The following is a 14629-nucleotide window of genomic DNA, read 5'->3' as shown; positions in this document are numbered from 1 at the left end:
ATTCCTCTAGAATTCTTAGTAATACACATCCCCACAGGGGAGACATAAAAGCTGAGACCTGCATTCACAAGTCCAGGAAAAGGCTGTGAGGAACAGCCCTCCATGCACAATAGTATCTTACAATCATGTTTTCCTGCCCAGCATGCCTACAGCCAGGTCCTTGCACTGGCACAAAATAGGCTTTAGTCAGCCAGAAGTAAATTATGGGTTGTCCATCCCCTTTTGCTCACAGAACAATTGATAAGAGATTGGATGCCCTTTTTCACAGATGGTGGATATGGGCTCTCTCCCATTGCTTCCAAATGTCACCTGTGTGTCCCCAGAGCACATGGCACCTCAGGGCCAGGCAGCTACATGTGGCCTGTTGGGAGTCCCGCTCTGCCATGCTGAAGAGCGGTCTTCCTCCCACTGGATCATTGGTTGCTGCCAAGGCTTTCATTAGAGGAACGGATTCAATTAGTGAGTATACATATTTGATTTTCAGGAGCTTCTTTAGTGGCAATAACATCTTCACTTCCATTTTTGACACTTTCTTACTTTAGATATCTATGAACTCCAAAATCTTCCTAAGGAAAAGCCACAGAATATAAGCAAAGAACGGGCATTGGGACCTAGGGGGTCTTCGTCAATGAACCGTCTTCCCTTGTGTGTGCGGTTGGGAATGGAACTGTCAGAACAGAGTGTTTCATCTGCTAATGGTTGTTCCACTGGGGAGAGGGTCCAACATCGTGTGATGGAGCGGGGCAGAGGCCTAAGCCAGGATCCCCACTCCCACCCCACTCCCACAGACACCAGAAATAAGCAGCCTAGAGTTAGCGTTTATTAAATGGTATTTTATTCCCTTTTCTCTCTGTCCACAGACGAAACAATTTTCCCCAATCCTTTCCTCTGACATGAAATGGTTTCTTTAATTCATGGGTGAATGTAGAAACAGAGTGCAAGCCAAGCACAGCCCAACCATCAGCCTTGGAGCCAGAAGTCTGAGCCTCCTCCCAGCCTTTCCTGAAAGTCCTGGTGTGCCCCTGAGCATGACGGCATCCACCCTCCTGGTCCCTCAGGCCAACGCCACTCATGGAGCCGTGTTGTAGACACCGTAGTTGTCCTTCTGGGTGATGTGCAGCTTCCAGGGGAAGAGGCGCTTCTGGGAGGGGAGGCCTTGGGCCTGCCGCACCATGAGCCCCACGTCCTCATCCGATAGCAGGCGCACCAGGTCGCCCTCCGCATCCTGGTAATTGAGGGCAATGTCCTCTCTCTGGAACTCCCGCCTGGTGGGACAGGTCAGGGTTAAGGCCAGAGCCCAAGAGAGCGTCCAGGGGCTCTGGCCTAAGTGGAGGGGATGGAAAGCTTTATAACCTGGATCTAAGAATCAGGGGAGGACCTTAACACTCAAGTGGTCAACCTGCATTGAACAGGCAAAGAAACTGAGACTTAACAGGGACTTTTCACAGTGAGTTAGCTGCAAGGCCTGCAATGTCTTATGCATGGATCTGCTAAAGGTTTAAGGACTGGCAAGAAGAGGAGAGGTGCTTGACTGGGGGCAGATCAGAGCAGGGGAAGCCCCAGAGAGACACCTGTGTGAGCTGTCCGTGTGACATTCTTCCATCTATCTGAAGAGGTAAATGTTCACTTCTGATCTTCCTGTGGCTAATTTGACCCATTGGGCATGAAGTCTAATTGACTTCTCTTAGATGTCCCATAATTCCACTTCTTGAAAATTATCCCAAAGGAATAGGAGATTGGTCACCACACAGGCAAATGACAACACATGGTGATCGCACCATTTGTAGCAGTGACAAAGTGGGAAGTGACCTGTATGGCCACAGAAATGATCATGAGGCCACAGAATGACACATGGGGATGGAGTGGGTTGGAAGGAGGAGAGAGGCAGGGAGGGAAAGAGGGAAAGAGAGAAAAAAAGGTAAGAGGGAGAGAAAAAGAACTGAGAGGGGCTGGGAAGGTGGCTCCGTGGTAGAGCGCTTGCCTTGCATGCCTGAGGCCCTGGGTTCGATTCCTCAGCACCACATAAGCAAAAAGAAAAAAGCCAGAAGTGGCGCTGTGGCTCAAGTGGTAGAGCGCTAGCCTTGAGCTGAAGAGCTGAGGGACAGCGCCCAGGCCCAGAGTTCAGGCCCCACGACCGGACCCAAAAAAAGAACTGAGAGCTCTGATGTACATTGACTAATGAGTAAAACCATGCCAGTCACTGGTGGCTCACGCCTGTAATCCTAGCTACTCAGGAAGCTGAGATCTGAGTTCAAAGTTCAAAGTCAGCCTGGGCTGGAAAGTCGGTGAGACTCTACTCTCCAATTAACCATCAGAAAACCAGAAGTGGAGCTGTGGCTCAAAATGGTAGAGCATTAGCTTTGAGCAGAAGAGCTCAGATACAGCACCAGTCCCTGAGTTCAAGCTCCGTGACTGAAAAAAAAAAAGTAAAAATACAAAGCAATTTCACTATTTCTACCTTTCTGACTCATAATTACAGATTTCCCATTTTTTATCATGCTTAGTGGTTACTTTTATATAGTAAGCAATGTAGTGGCACTGTTGCTATTTTATTTTTATTTTTGCTGTGTGTGTGTGTGTGTGTGTGTGTGTGTGTGTGTGTGTGTGTGTGTGTGTGTGTGTGTGTGTGTGTGTGTGTGTGTGTGTGTGTGTGTGTGTGTACATGTGTATGCAAGCCTGCGCTGCTACCGCAGCTTGAATTCTGGGCCTAGCTACTGCCCTTTAGCTTTTTTGCTCAAGGCTAGAGCTCTACCACTTGAGTCACACCTCCACATCTAGCTTTCAGTTGGTTAAATTAGAAATACGATTCTCGGACTTCCCTGCCTTGGCTGGCTTCGAACCACGACCCTCAGATCTTAGCTTCTTTAGTAGCTAGGATTACAGGTGTGAGCCACCAGTGTCATTCTGTAAAATAACTGCTCCATAATGAAGCTCCCTGATGATGGAGGGTCCAGGCTCAAGGCTTTCAGAGAGACTTTGGTGCTTGCTACAAACTTAACCACACACTATGGCCTGGGCTGAGTCTCTCTGTCCCTGGGCAGCTCCCTCCCGGACCCCTCTGTCCCAGGAGAGACCACCTGGGGCAGGGCTGTGAGTTCAGCAAGAAGGGAGATGTGCAGAATGGCTGATACCGTGGTGAGTAGCGTTTCTCTCTGTTACCCTCTCCAGGGCACGTGACTCCCCCAGCACGCGCCCCTCCTGCTGCAGACCCCTCAAACCTCATGAGCTCCAGCAGGTCCTTGAACAGGGGTGTGCTGTTGAGGTCTTCCTCCACCGCAATGTCCCTAAGGGGCGACAGGCAGGAGAGAGGGGGCCTCAGACAGGGAGAGGAGCGTGCTGGAAGCTGGGAATGAGGCTGGACTTCATCTTGCCCTAGGGTTGTGGGTTATCTGGAAGGCAGTGGGAGCCACAGTGGGTGTGGGGGGGGGCATGTGTCACGTGGAGGTGAGGGCTGGGGTAGGGGGGCATGCGGAGACCACGCACTTGATGGTGCTGATGGTATCCTCGTAGTAGTAGCAACGCAGCCAGTTGGTAGGGTCGTCCTCCTCGGGGAAGTCATTGAGGATCTTCACAAAGGCGCCCGGGAAGATGCCCGTGACTCCGTGGGCTGTGCCCTGTGGGGGTGGGGTGGAGGATGCTGCCTGGTCTGCAGAGGAGAAACACAGCCGCACACCTCGGAGCCCAGCCCTGGGCCCCTCGTGTACAGGATGAGCGACGCAGTTTGTATCTAGATTGTCCCCCGTGGAGGGAGGGATAGGGGATGGGGCCTGGTGAGAGGGCCTTAGCTCATTGGGGTGTGGCCTTGGTGGGAGCAGAGGACACTAGTTCCTTCCCCTTCCTCCTGTCCTTCTTCCCTTCTGGCCATGAGTTCCCACCACCTCAAGCGCCTCACCCTTCATCCTCCAGATGCCCTCCAGTGCCTCCCGAGATGGAGCCAGGGACCCCCCCCCAACTCCCTTCAGTGGTCCCAGGACCCCTGAGGGCTGGCTCTGCCTTGGCTTGCGCAGAATCTCCTGTAGACATAGCCCAGGAGCACTGAGCAAAGAGAACCCCTTATGGTCACAATGGGGCCTGATGGAAAAGGTCACCTAGACCGGCTTCCACTGCTGATCCTCCGCCCATGCTCAAAGGCAAGGTGGAGCCTTAGTGCCCAGCTGGAGCCAGGTAATGACTGGGACAGGCTCCACCTTAGAGTCCCATCCAAGTCTCCCCAGGACCCTTGCATTTGCCAGGCATGGGGCACCCCAGCTCTCTGGGAGCAGGTCCTGCACATCTGAGAAAAGGAAACAAGCTCCAAAGTCCACAGGACAGGTAACCACAGAGCTAGGAGGTGAACAGAGGGACAGGCTCATGCTAGTGATTTTGTGTGTACGCGGCAGTAGTGATGGGCAGGTGATGGAGGGAAGCTGGAGGGCTCTGGGGACGCCTCCTCCCTCCCTCCCTCCCTCCCTCCCTCCCTCCCTCCCTCCCTCCCTCCCTCCCTCCCTCCTCCCTTCACTCTCGCTTCCATCTCCCTCCTCTTACCTCCATTACCTCTCTTCCTTCAACCTTCCTTCCGCTCCTCCCTCCTCTCCCCTGCCCCTCCCTCCCCACCTCTACCTCTCTCCCTCCTCACCTCCAGCCAGTCCTTGTTGATCCGACTGAGAAGGAAGATCACATCTCCAGCTTTGAAACTCAGCTCCAGCTTGCTGTTCCCGGTGAAATCAAACAGGGCCTGGAGAGGATGGAGGAGAAGCCATCCGTGGAGCCTCCAGGGCCCGGACAAGACCTTGCCCTCTCTGGTTGGAAGGTGCCCATTTGTAAGAGCACCCCCAGAGTGCTGCCAGTCCCTGAGGGTGGGGCCTTTTCTGAGTCCCCTGAGGCCAGTCTCCCCAGACAGGGCTGCCTGGAGGAGGAGGCCCTCCAGATGGGCAGATGCATGGCTGCCTTCCCCTCTTCTGTCTCTGCAGGCTAGTTGCTTTCCTCTTCTCAGCAGAGATTGGGGCTCCTGGTGTCTGAGGCTGAGGGAGGAGGGCGGGCCCTCGCTTCCCCCTGCACCCTGTCCCCATCCAGGGCACACCGTAGCCAGCAGGGTGGCCCCATGGGTGCTGGGGGTGGGGAGAGTGAGGCCTGGCTGGCACATACCTCGGCTTTTGGTGCTTCCATGGGTTTAAGGCTGGTGCTCTGGGTGGACATGCTTTTGCTATGGAGAGAGAAAAGGGGCTCAGGTCCCTCAGGGCTCAGCACCAGAGGCCCCCAGCCAGGGCCAGGAAAGGTTGGGAAGGTGAAGACTTCACCCTGCAGCCTCTGTTGCTTGTTGGGGTGAGCCCCTTGCTCCTATACCCTCAGCACTGCCCCGGGGGAGGAGTGGCCGGGAAGCAGGGTGCAGAGGGGGAGGGGATGAAGTTCATGGCTTAGTTATTTTCTGATCTACAGGCAGCCCAGGAAACAGGCTGGGAGAGGTGGCATGCCCTGGGTGTCCCAGCTGCGCAGGGGTGCAGAGAAAGTACCAGGTACAGGATGTCAAGGCCACAGAAGGGCTGGCTGGGGCTAGGAGGGCGACAGGGGCTCAGGAGTACCTTCTTGCCTCCTAACCTCTTCCCCTCCTCACCCTGACTTCTTGGTAGCAGAGCCAGGGACCACTTTGCTGGCTGATTTCTGATTCTGAGGTGGGGTGGAAGGGAGCAGGGAGCAAGCAATTTGGCATAAGGAGCAAGAGCGTCCCCTAGGGGACAAGTGTGGTAAAAGCAGAGCCAGAGATGACAACCGATCAGCGCCCAGGCATTGCTATTTCCCCTCTCCCCTGCCCTTCACTCTTTCCAGACACCCGGAACACTTGGGTTACCCCAAGTGATTACTCTGGCACCACACCAAGATGGATGTCCCAGTACCTGTCCTCTGACATGTCAAAATATCCCTGCTCTCTGTCCCTCCAGGACCTGAGCTGGGTTCTCCCAGCTCATTGAAAGCCATCCTGAGGGCCAGGGGGTTAGGGGGGCTGCTCAGGGACAGAACTGATCCATTCCCCACTCTGCCTCCAGGGACAAGAGGTGTCTTTCCGGCAGGAACCCAGCGGCGGCCACTCACACTTTCCGGGTTCGGGGGCGGAGCCGGCGCAGCGCCTGGGGCACCTGCTCTGAGTCATACTGCGACTGGTAAAAGAAGATGCGGATGTCCGCGTCCATCAGCACCCAGACGGGCAGGCTGAGGAGGCTCTGTGGAGAAGCGGAGGAGGGCGCGGGTGGTCAGCAGAGGACATGGACAGCCCCATGGCCCAGTGCGCCCGGCACTAGCTTTGTTCTCCTCTCCCCATCTTCTTACACAAAGCAGCTGTGTAAGGGGACATGGCCAGCCAGGCCAAGTCACCGTGTGTGATTTCATGATCCACAGGGCCGGGGGTTCCTTGGGGGACAGGTGCCTGGACCTAATTCATCTCATCCTGACATTCATCTGGTCTGGAGGCTTGGAAAGCTAGCTAGAGAGCTGTTGGTCCAGTGTGGCTCCTGGTCTACTCCTCACTGCTCCTGGCCCGATCCTACGCCTCCCCCCCAGGACACATCCCGCCTCTGGCCCCAGCTAGGCCTTTAGGGACTGACAACAGGGCCATCAGAGCCACTGAGCCAGCCCACTTCCCAAGGCCACAGCCCCCCGGGAGGGAGGGGCTCTGAGCCCCTCTGAGCATGGCCCACCCATACCTTCATGTAGGCATTGAGGGCTGGGATCCGGGCCTCGGCAATCTCCTGCTTCACACCCATGTAGACTTTGGCTGTGGAGAGGGCAGATCTGGCCTCAGAGCCCCGCCCAGCATGGAGCCTGGGTCCCAGCTGCTCTGCAGGACACACACCTTGGCCACACCCCTCCCCCTTTAGAGCCCCATCCCCCACTCAGAGCCCCTCCTCCACTCAGAGCCCCTCCCCCCATCTGTCTCTGGTGCTGAGGTGGAACTCACTCTCCACATTGGACCATGACAGGTTTATGCATTTATTGACCATTTATTATCTGCTCCAAACATACACACACAAAGGCAAGTACATACATATTCACACATACACACACACACATCCTCACACACTCACACACATTTGCTTCTAAGAGATCAAGGTCTTTACCAGTTCTGCTCACAGCTGTGTCCCATCCATCCCCTAGGCCCTGGGGCCTCAGCCCTGCACACACACAGTCAAGTCACCAGGCAGGGCTCGCCCCGGAACAACTATACCACACTCATCAGGTGTAGATGCCTCAAGTTTCTCAGGGTACTGTACCACCAGAGCTAAGAACCAGGGGTGCGCAGTCAGGCAGGGGCGTGCTGTCATGAGCAGAGGCGTCAACATTGGTTGGGGGGCAGTATAACAAGGGATTACTTGCTGTATACCGGTGGCTCACGTCTGTCATCCTAGCTACTCAGGAGGCTGAGATCTGTGAGACTCCTATCTCCAATAAAGCACTAGAAAACTGGAAGTGGCACTGTAGCTCAAGAGGTAGAGCGCTTGCCTTGAGCTGAAGAGCTGAGGGACAGCGCCCAGGCCCAGAGTTCAAGCCCCAGGACCGACAAATATAAAACAGGGAGGAATGCTGGGGGGCGGGGGGAAGGGTGGCCAATCCAGAGACAAATATTATTTCCAGAAGCCTCCAGGTGGGGTTCGGAGAGCCATCAGCCAGTGTGACCTGTGTCTGGCTTCCAGTGCCACAAGCTAGGAGCGTGTGCACATGTGTACGTGTGTGTGCATGTGTGTATGAGTGCGCATGGATACGTATGTGGGCAGGTGTGTGCATGTGCGTGTGTGAGCACGTGCACGTGTGTGTGTGTGTGTGTGTGTGTGTGTGCATGAATGTGTGGGTGCTTACTGATGGTGCAAGGGTGGCAGATAAGGGAGGGCCCGGGCCCTTGGGAGAAAGTAGCAGGCAGGTGTCAGCTTAAGCTGCAGGCCCGAGTCCTCCGCCTGTTCAAGGAGTGGGAGTCGAGGCTGGGATGATGGCCCTCCAGGCGGTGCTCTTCCTCTGGGATCGGCGTGAGGAAGGTAGGCTATGACAGAGCTGGAAGCAGGGGTGGGGAGGGGGAGGCAGCCGGCAGGGGACAGGGGCAAGGTGAGAAGCCAATAGAGGCAAACCTCAAAGGAGCAAAGAGGACCCTTGGGGACTCAGAGGCTTGGGGGGGCGCTGGCTGTGGAGTGTCTCTGGGGAGCACGGCGTTCACACTGGGAGCCTGCACAGACGCTCCTTGGAGGAGCAGTGGGTCAGAGGGAGGCGAACTGACAGGGGAGGAACAGGAATATCCTCAAGAAGGAGGTAGAGCGGGCCAGGGGGCGAACCAGAGGACCGGAACCCCTCTCACCACAGCCCAGGGGAGGAGGGACCATGGACACGGGGAGCCTCCTGGGGAGAGCTGGGGTTTTCTTGATGGGGAAACATGGTTTCTTAGAGGAGGAGAAGAGGGGGGGGAGAGGAGAGGAGGGAGGGGAGAGATGAGGAAAGAGGGGAAAGGAGGGGAGGGGAAAGGAGCGAAGAAGAGAGGGGAGGAGAGGAAGGAGGGATAGGAGTTGAGAGGAGGGGAGAGGAAGGGAGAAGAGGGTGGAGGAGAGGGGAGGGAAAAGGAAGGACGGCAGGGGAGAGTCAGAGGTGGAGCTGGAATTTGAGAGAGAAGATGGAGCAGGCTCCTGAGGCCTGGGGAGGTTGATTCGTGTCGCCTTGTCGGCCACACAGGCCCGCCCCCGCCCCCGCCAAGCCCCCAGGTAAACCAGGCCTGGGGGGGGGGGGGTCCTCTAGCAGCCTCAGGAGCCCTGGTGTTGCTAAGAAACCAGGTCAGGAGCTGTCCAAGGTGCTTGTTCAGGGATTGGGGAGGAAGATGGGGAGGGCAGGAGCTGAGGGTTCTACGGGCAGAATGGGGGTGCCGGGCTTTCCTGAGGGGCAGGAAAGGATCAGCCACCTGGAGCTGGTGAAGCCTAGGCTGTGGGCAGGTCCATGGGCTCAGGCTGGGGTGCAGGGAGAATGGAGGGGTGCCAAGTGCATGGCAGGGAGATGGAATTCCCATCGCCAGCTGAGAAGCTGAGGCCGCTGCCCTGCTCCGCCTGGGGCCTCCCTGGCGGTGGGTGGCGCGGGCTGAGGGCTGGGGGAACGGCAGGGTGGTGGGACTGGTGGGCCATGGAGGGGTCATGGACCAAGTGAATGATGTTCCTGTGGGTGGGTGAATCCTGGTACAGGTGAGCAGAGCTAGACAGCCAGATCCACAGCAGGGGCTCAGGACTGGGGCCCCAGCAGCACCAGGGCCCCAGCAGGACCGGGCAGGTGCTCACCTGGGAGTGTAGGCAGGCTGCAGGTGAACTGGCTGTTCTTGCTCTCCGGCCCAAACCGCTCCTCCAGTTTGCTCTGCAGGGCGTAGAACTGGCGGTAGCGGCGGTAGATGAGGTACTTGGCTCCCCCCTTTGTCTTCACTTCGATGACAAAAACCTATGGGGGTCAGAGGCAAGGGAGGCCCGGAGGTGAGGGGGGCTTGGAAGAGGGGGGGAGAACCCAGAGAGGGACAGAGATGGGGGCTCATAGGTCAAGGGGAGACAAAAGGTGGAGACTCAGAGGAGAGATGAGAGGTCTCAACCTCAGTCCTAAGCTGGGCTAGATAACTCTTCATTGGGGTGTCCTGGGGCCCCTACATGCTTAGAGCACCCTTGAACTCTACCCACCGGAGACAATCATCACAAGGTCCTGAGAGACACAGTCACCCCGTAATCCCAAAACAGAGAACCACTGCCTGAGATGGGTGTTCACTGATGAGACCTGAGGGCAGAGGGCAAAGGAGCAGACGCTGTCTTTCTTACAAAGTGGCTGGTGAAGCCTCTCTTCTCCTCGATGTCGGCGATGTTGGCGGAGATGGCCACGTCATCAGGAAGCTGCTCAAAGTCGCTGGCGGGTGGCCGGAGAGAAGGATCCTGGTTAGCCCAAAGTGAGGCTCTCACTTCTTGCTCACCACCACACCCCTCACTGGCCCGTGGAACCCAGAGCTCCAGGCACAGAGCAAGCCCTGACAGGGAGGGGTGTGGAGGGGGACAAGGTGTCACACACCAGCTTCTATTGCCCTGAACCTCATGGCTCAGCCAGGAGCCGACGAGGAGCCGGAAGAAGCCTGGACAGGCATGTAGTAAAGGTTTATCCACAGGTGGCGCTAGTGAGAGAACCATGGACTTGCCCGAGGTGGCGTCTCATGGAAGGTCACTGGGACACGGCCTTGAAGGGGTTCTCTGGCCGCCAGTTGCTGGGCTTACATCAGGCTCAGGACGCAAGCAGTTTGCCCTCACCAGAGTCCCCGTCTTGGGCTTTGAGTCATAATCAACCTTTTCTCTTTAGGAGTTGATTGTCTCAAGCATTTTGTTACAGGAGCAGAAAGATCCTCTTTCCCTCTCCCTGCTTCCCTTGCAGCATAGAGCAGCCATATGACTTGTACTGGCCAATGAGAGCTAAGAGGTCATCTGGGGTATGTGTGGATCTCTCAAGAGTGTTTGCTTTCCTTCTCCAGAAGGATAGACAGGCCCCTGTTGAAATCAAGTGCAACGTCTGGATTGGCAGCAGCCACATTGCAGCCATGAGGAAGCATCATAAAGCAGAGGAAAGAATCTCTGCCAGGCTGGTCCTGAAGTTGCTGGCTGTGGAACTAGTTATGGCCTCTGTATTTCTGATTAGGCGTGCAAACAAACCCTTGTCATTGTGTAAGCACGCTCAGCTCCCCCAAGCTCCTGAAGCCTAGTGCATTTGTAAAGGACGGATGACCAGTTTCGGAGCTGCTCCTAAGCTATGACCTGTGGATCTGGGACACTGCTTGGATGTGGGGTGAAAGAAACGAAGGATAATATCCAGAGTCACAGCCCCCTCTCCATTTCTGACCAGGCCGGGGAGGGGGCTGGCTGATGGGCTCTGTGTGGGGGCTGTGCTCATTCAAGAGGCGCCAGGCCCAGGGGTAGAGATGTCCAGCAGGAAGCCGGGGTGCAGGTGTGGAACTCAGCAGGAGCGGCCCAGGTGAGAATCACCTGGCCTAGCTTGTGATCTAAACCCCCAGGGATGAGCTGTCAGCGAGCAGAACCAAGGACTGGCGGAGGAGGAAAAGCAAACAGCCAAGAAGGGGGAAGAGGTGCAGCCAGGGCCTCAGAGTCTAGACATGAGTGCACGGATGAGGAACCAGCTCCACTGCAGGCTTCCCCACACCGTGACCAGGAGACGGGCTGGGGCCGCCATGTCTACCGCCGCAGCCCACACACCCTGTTCCCCGTGTCACGGGATCTGCGCTTGCAGTCCCAGGATCCTGTTCTGGAAGGTGACTCAGGGTGGCAGCAGACCGGCAGAGGAAAGCCCCCTCGATCCTGTCCTGCTGCGGCTGCTGGTGACCTCCTCGCTCCCTGCGCCCATGCGGGCCGTGGCGAGCCTGGGGGGGGAGGAGAAATCACCCCTTCCATTCTCCCCCCAGCATTTCTGTGAGGTTGCATATCCAGGACACTAGAGGTGGGTCAGGAAGGACCTGGAGGGGAGAGATGGCTGCAGACAGGGATCGCCAACTCCCCCGAGGGCTCACGGTGTGCCAGGAGCTCCTCTGAGGCAGTGCCAGCTTTTGCAGAGGACACGGAGGCACAGAGAGGTGGCCTTAGGAAATCAGCAAGCTGACGTCCGAGCCCAAGCAGGCTGACCCCAGAACCGCCCTCTGCAGACCCTGCCTCTCCACACGGGGCTGATTGCATTTAGACAAATCCTTTTCATTCCAGTATGCCGTCTGGGATCACAATAACTTCAGCAAACCCTTCCGTGTGGCGTGCGGGCAGTGCCCGGGCTGAGCGCACTAGCGCATGGCGTCTAGCCTCGGGATCCAGGTAGCAGAGGGGCTGGACCAGGAATCTCGTGGCTTACATGCACACAAAGGCCAGGAAGGCCAGGCCCCAGCGGTCCACGCTGGGAGCCCGGAGTCAGCAGGGAGAAGCGGAAGACTCAGCCCTGAGTGGCAGGAGGGAGAGCTAGCAAATGTGAAGATGTTCCAGGCCATGTGGAGAGGCCAGGGTGAGGAATGGAGGGGAGATGGGCTGGGCAGGAGCAGAGGGGATGAGGTGGGAAGGCAGGTTCTGCACTGGGGGCTTTGGGACCTGACAGAGACCTTTGACCTTTCTCTGGTGGGAGGTCAGGCCCCAGGTCCAACACGGGGAAGATAAGGCCCAAACCCCTTAGCCCTTGCCACGAAGGGGCCTGGAACCTTTCTTCACTGGATCCCTTCCACTCTGTAAAATGGGGACAAGAGTCCTTGTGTATCTGGGTGCTCATGAAGGTTCATCTGTTGCCAACGAAGCCCTAGAACCATCACAAGGAGATTCCAGCCTAGAGCCCAGGCTGTACCAAGCGCTGAGCAGGCCATCTGGGCCTGATCGCGGTGTAGGGGCGGGTGGCCTGCAGGGCAGCACACAGAACTAAATGGAGCCTCCTTGGAGGAGCGGCTCCCCCAGAGGACCCGCCTAGGACCAGCTGGGCCAATGCTGGGTTCAAAGCCCACAGGATCTTGGAGTCCAAAGAGGACTTTAAAGTCCGGCTTGGGAGGCCGAGGGCTGGAAGGACCCCCAGGGCAGCTGGCTTGTGCGCAGTGCTTGGAGCATGGCTTGGGGGGAGGGCACACTCCCCCGGGGCCACCCCCTCAATGGCCTAGTTCTAGCTTGGGTGTCTGGCCTGGCTGTGGTTCTAGAAAGAGCTGCCTGGTGAACCCGCCCACCGGTGCCCCCCTGCTGTGGCTGAGGCTGGGCTCTGTGGGCTGCTCGAAGACAGGTGCTGGGGTACAGCAGCCCTCCACCCCACGGCTCACGGAGGGGCCGAGGAGGGCAGCCAGGGATGAGGACACACAGCCCAGCTGACCGGCTCTCCAGCCACCCAAGCAGCAGGAAGTGACCCAAGCCTCCAGCCGTTGCTGTTTCTAGAAGGTTTGTGCTTGCGTGACAGGCCAGCTAAGCGGGAGAACTTGTGGGGGAGAGGAGCTGGAATCTGGTGGCCTCACCAGAACCCTCAGCACTTGCTCCTGCACCCCTCCCCGCCCCCGCCCTGCTCCCTCAAGCCTCTTTTCTGACCTTTAACCTTTGGAAATCTTACCCTTTCCCCTCTACCCCTCAGGCTTCCCCATGAGCCCCCATCAGCCTAACCTTGCTCTGGCTGCTGGGCAGGGGGGGGGGGGGGGGAGGGGGGAGTTACCATGGCAACTTGCTCCGTGATAATGCCTCTGTTCAAACTCCGGGGGACAGGACCGGGGCTCTGTGTCCTCAGGACCCTACTGCTGCCTGGCCACTCAGGAAGCCTTCAGCAAGTGCTGAGCTAGGGGGTAGCTGAGCCCCCCTGGGGCCCCATTGCAAGCCCCAGCCTCACTGCCCATGCTACATGATGCAAAGTGAGTCCTCTACCCTCCTGGTCCTCGATTTCCCCCTCTCGGCTTTGGATAAAAGGGATCTGGGACACCATTAATTGATTCATTAGTTTCTTCAGCCACATTTCTTGAGCACTCCATATTTTTTAATCAGGAAAATAGCAGTCACCAAAATAAACCCGGAACACTCACGAAGCTTGCTTCTGCTGGGGAGCCCATGAGGAAGAAAATGAACAATCGATGAGAAAGTAATGTTACGCCAGTAATCTTAAGGACAAGGCAGAGCGAGAGGAAACAGAACCAATGAGCCAGTGGGCAGAGGCCCGGCAGGCAGGGAGAGCTTCCTGGGGAAGCGGGGGGGGGGGGGGGGGGGGGGGGCATTTGAGCCTGGCCCTGGGAGAATAAAGAGGCCGTGATTTCATCTGGACAACACATGGAGACCACTACTGACCCCGCTGGCCAGCCAGGAGCCCAGGCCTAGAACCCAAGGACACCTGTGCTGGAGATTTCAGCTCTGAGGGAGCTCCTCCCTGCCTTTCTGTTCTCGCTTGTGTCTGGGGCTGGTGAGCCACAGAGGAAAGTTCCTGAAAGCAGTTCCCAGTGTCCAGTTCTGATTCAGCCCAGCCTCTCACGCAGACAAGTTGACAAGGCTCCTGCGGCCCACCCCCTCCCGCCCAGGCCTGCCTGGAAGAGTGAACAGGCCCAGGGAAGGGACTACCCCCTCACTCACCTCTCCACCCGCAGCTGTTGGGCCAGGGCCATGGTGGTGGGTGGTCAGGGGAGTAAGTGGGCGGTCCAGGATCTCCCCCAGCCAGACCCAGGCTGAGTTCCGTCTCACTTGCTCTGAGCTCCCTGCCTTGGGGGATGGCAGCGTTCCCAGGAGGCCTCTCCCTGGTCTCCCCGGACCCTCAGGGAGGCTCCTCCCCCAGGCTCTGAGCCACCACTTCCTCTTACCCCACTTCCTGGCCCCCCTCGGGCCCCAGGGTCACAGGGGACATTTACTCTGGGGACTTCCTCCTGCTGGTCTGTGGTGTCCAGGCTTGGCTGGGTGGCAGGAATCTGCAGAGCCCCAGAGATGCCATGCCAGGGTGGGCCTGGTCCCCCCTGGTGGACCCCTGTGGTCTTGAGGTGTTAACTGCTCATCCCTGGCCTCCACACCCGGCCCCCCGCTGAATCTGACCCAGGCCTAAAACGTTAGGCTCCTCCTTGCCCTCCCTCCCTCAGGCCTGGCCCAGATGCCACCTCCACCAGGAAGCCTCCCTGATCTCTATCATACTAGAGTGTGAA

General features: G+C 57.5%; 1 protein-coding gene across 1 annotated transcript; it reads right to left on the bottom strand.

The window, feature by feature from the left end:
- Positions 1-812: 812 nt before the first annotated feature.
- Ncf4 (neutrophil cytosolic factor 4) lies at positions 813-14240 on the bottom strand. The gene is made up of 10 exons (XM_042693377.1): positions 14073-14240; positions 9789-9873; positions 9270-9423; positions 6675-6745; positions 6067-6194; positions 5125-5182; positions 4616-4714; positions 3484-3614; positions 3219-3284; positions 813-1265 (listed from the first exon to the last, which is right to left on the bottom strand). The coding sequence occupies exons 1-10, from the start codon at positions 14102-14104 to the stop codon at positions 1070-1072; spliced, it is 1020 nt and encodes a 339-aa protein (XP_042549311.1). The 5' UTR covers positions 14105-14240; the 3' UTR covers positions 813-1069.
- Between the last annotated feature and the right edge of the window lie 389 nt (positions 14241-14629).

This window comes from Dipodomys spectabilis, unplaced genomic scaffold (assembly GCF_019054845.1).
Source record: "Dipodomys spectabilis isolate Male_0828 unplaced genomic scaffold, ASM1905484v1 ptg000163l, whole genome shotgun sequence".
Lineage (NCBI taxonomy): Eukaryota > Metazoa > Chordata > Mammalia > Rodentia > Heteromyidae > Dipodomys > Dipodomys spectabilis.
This window is presented reverse-complemented; position numbering and strand designations above follow the sequence as displayed.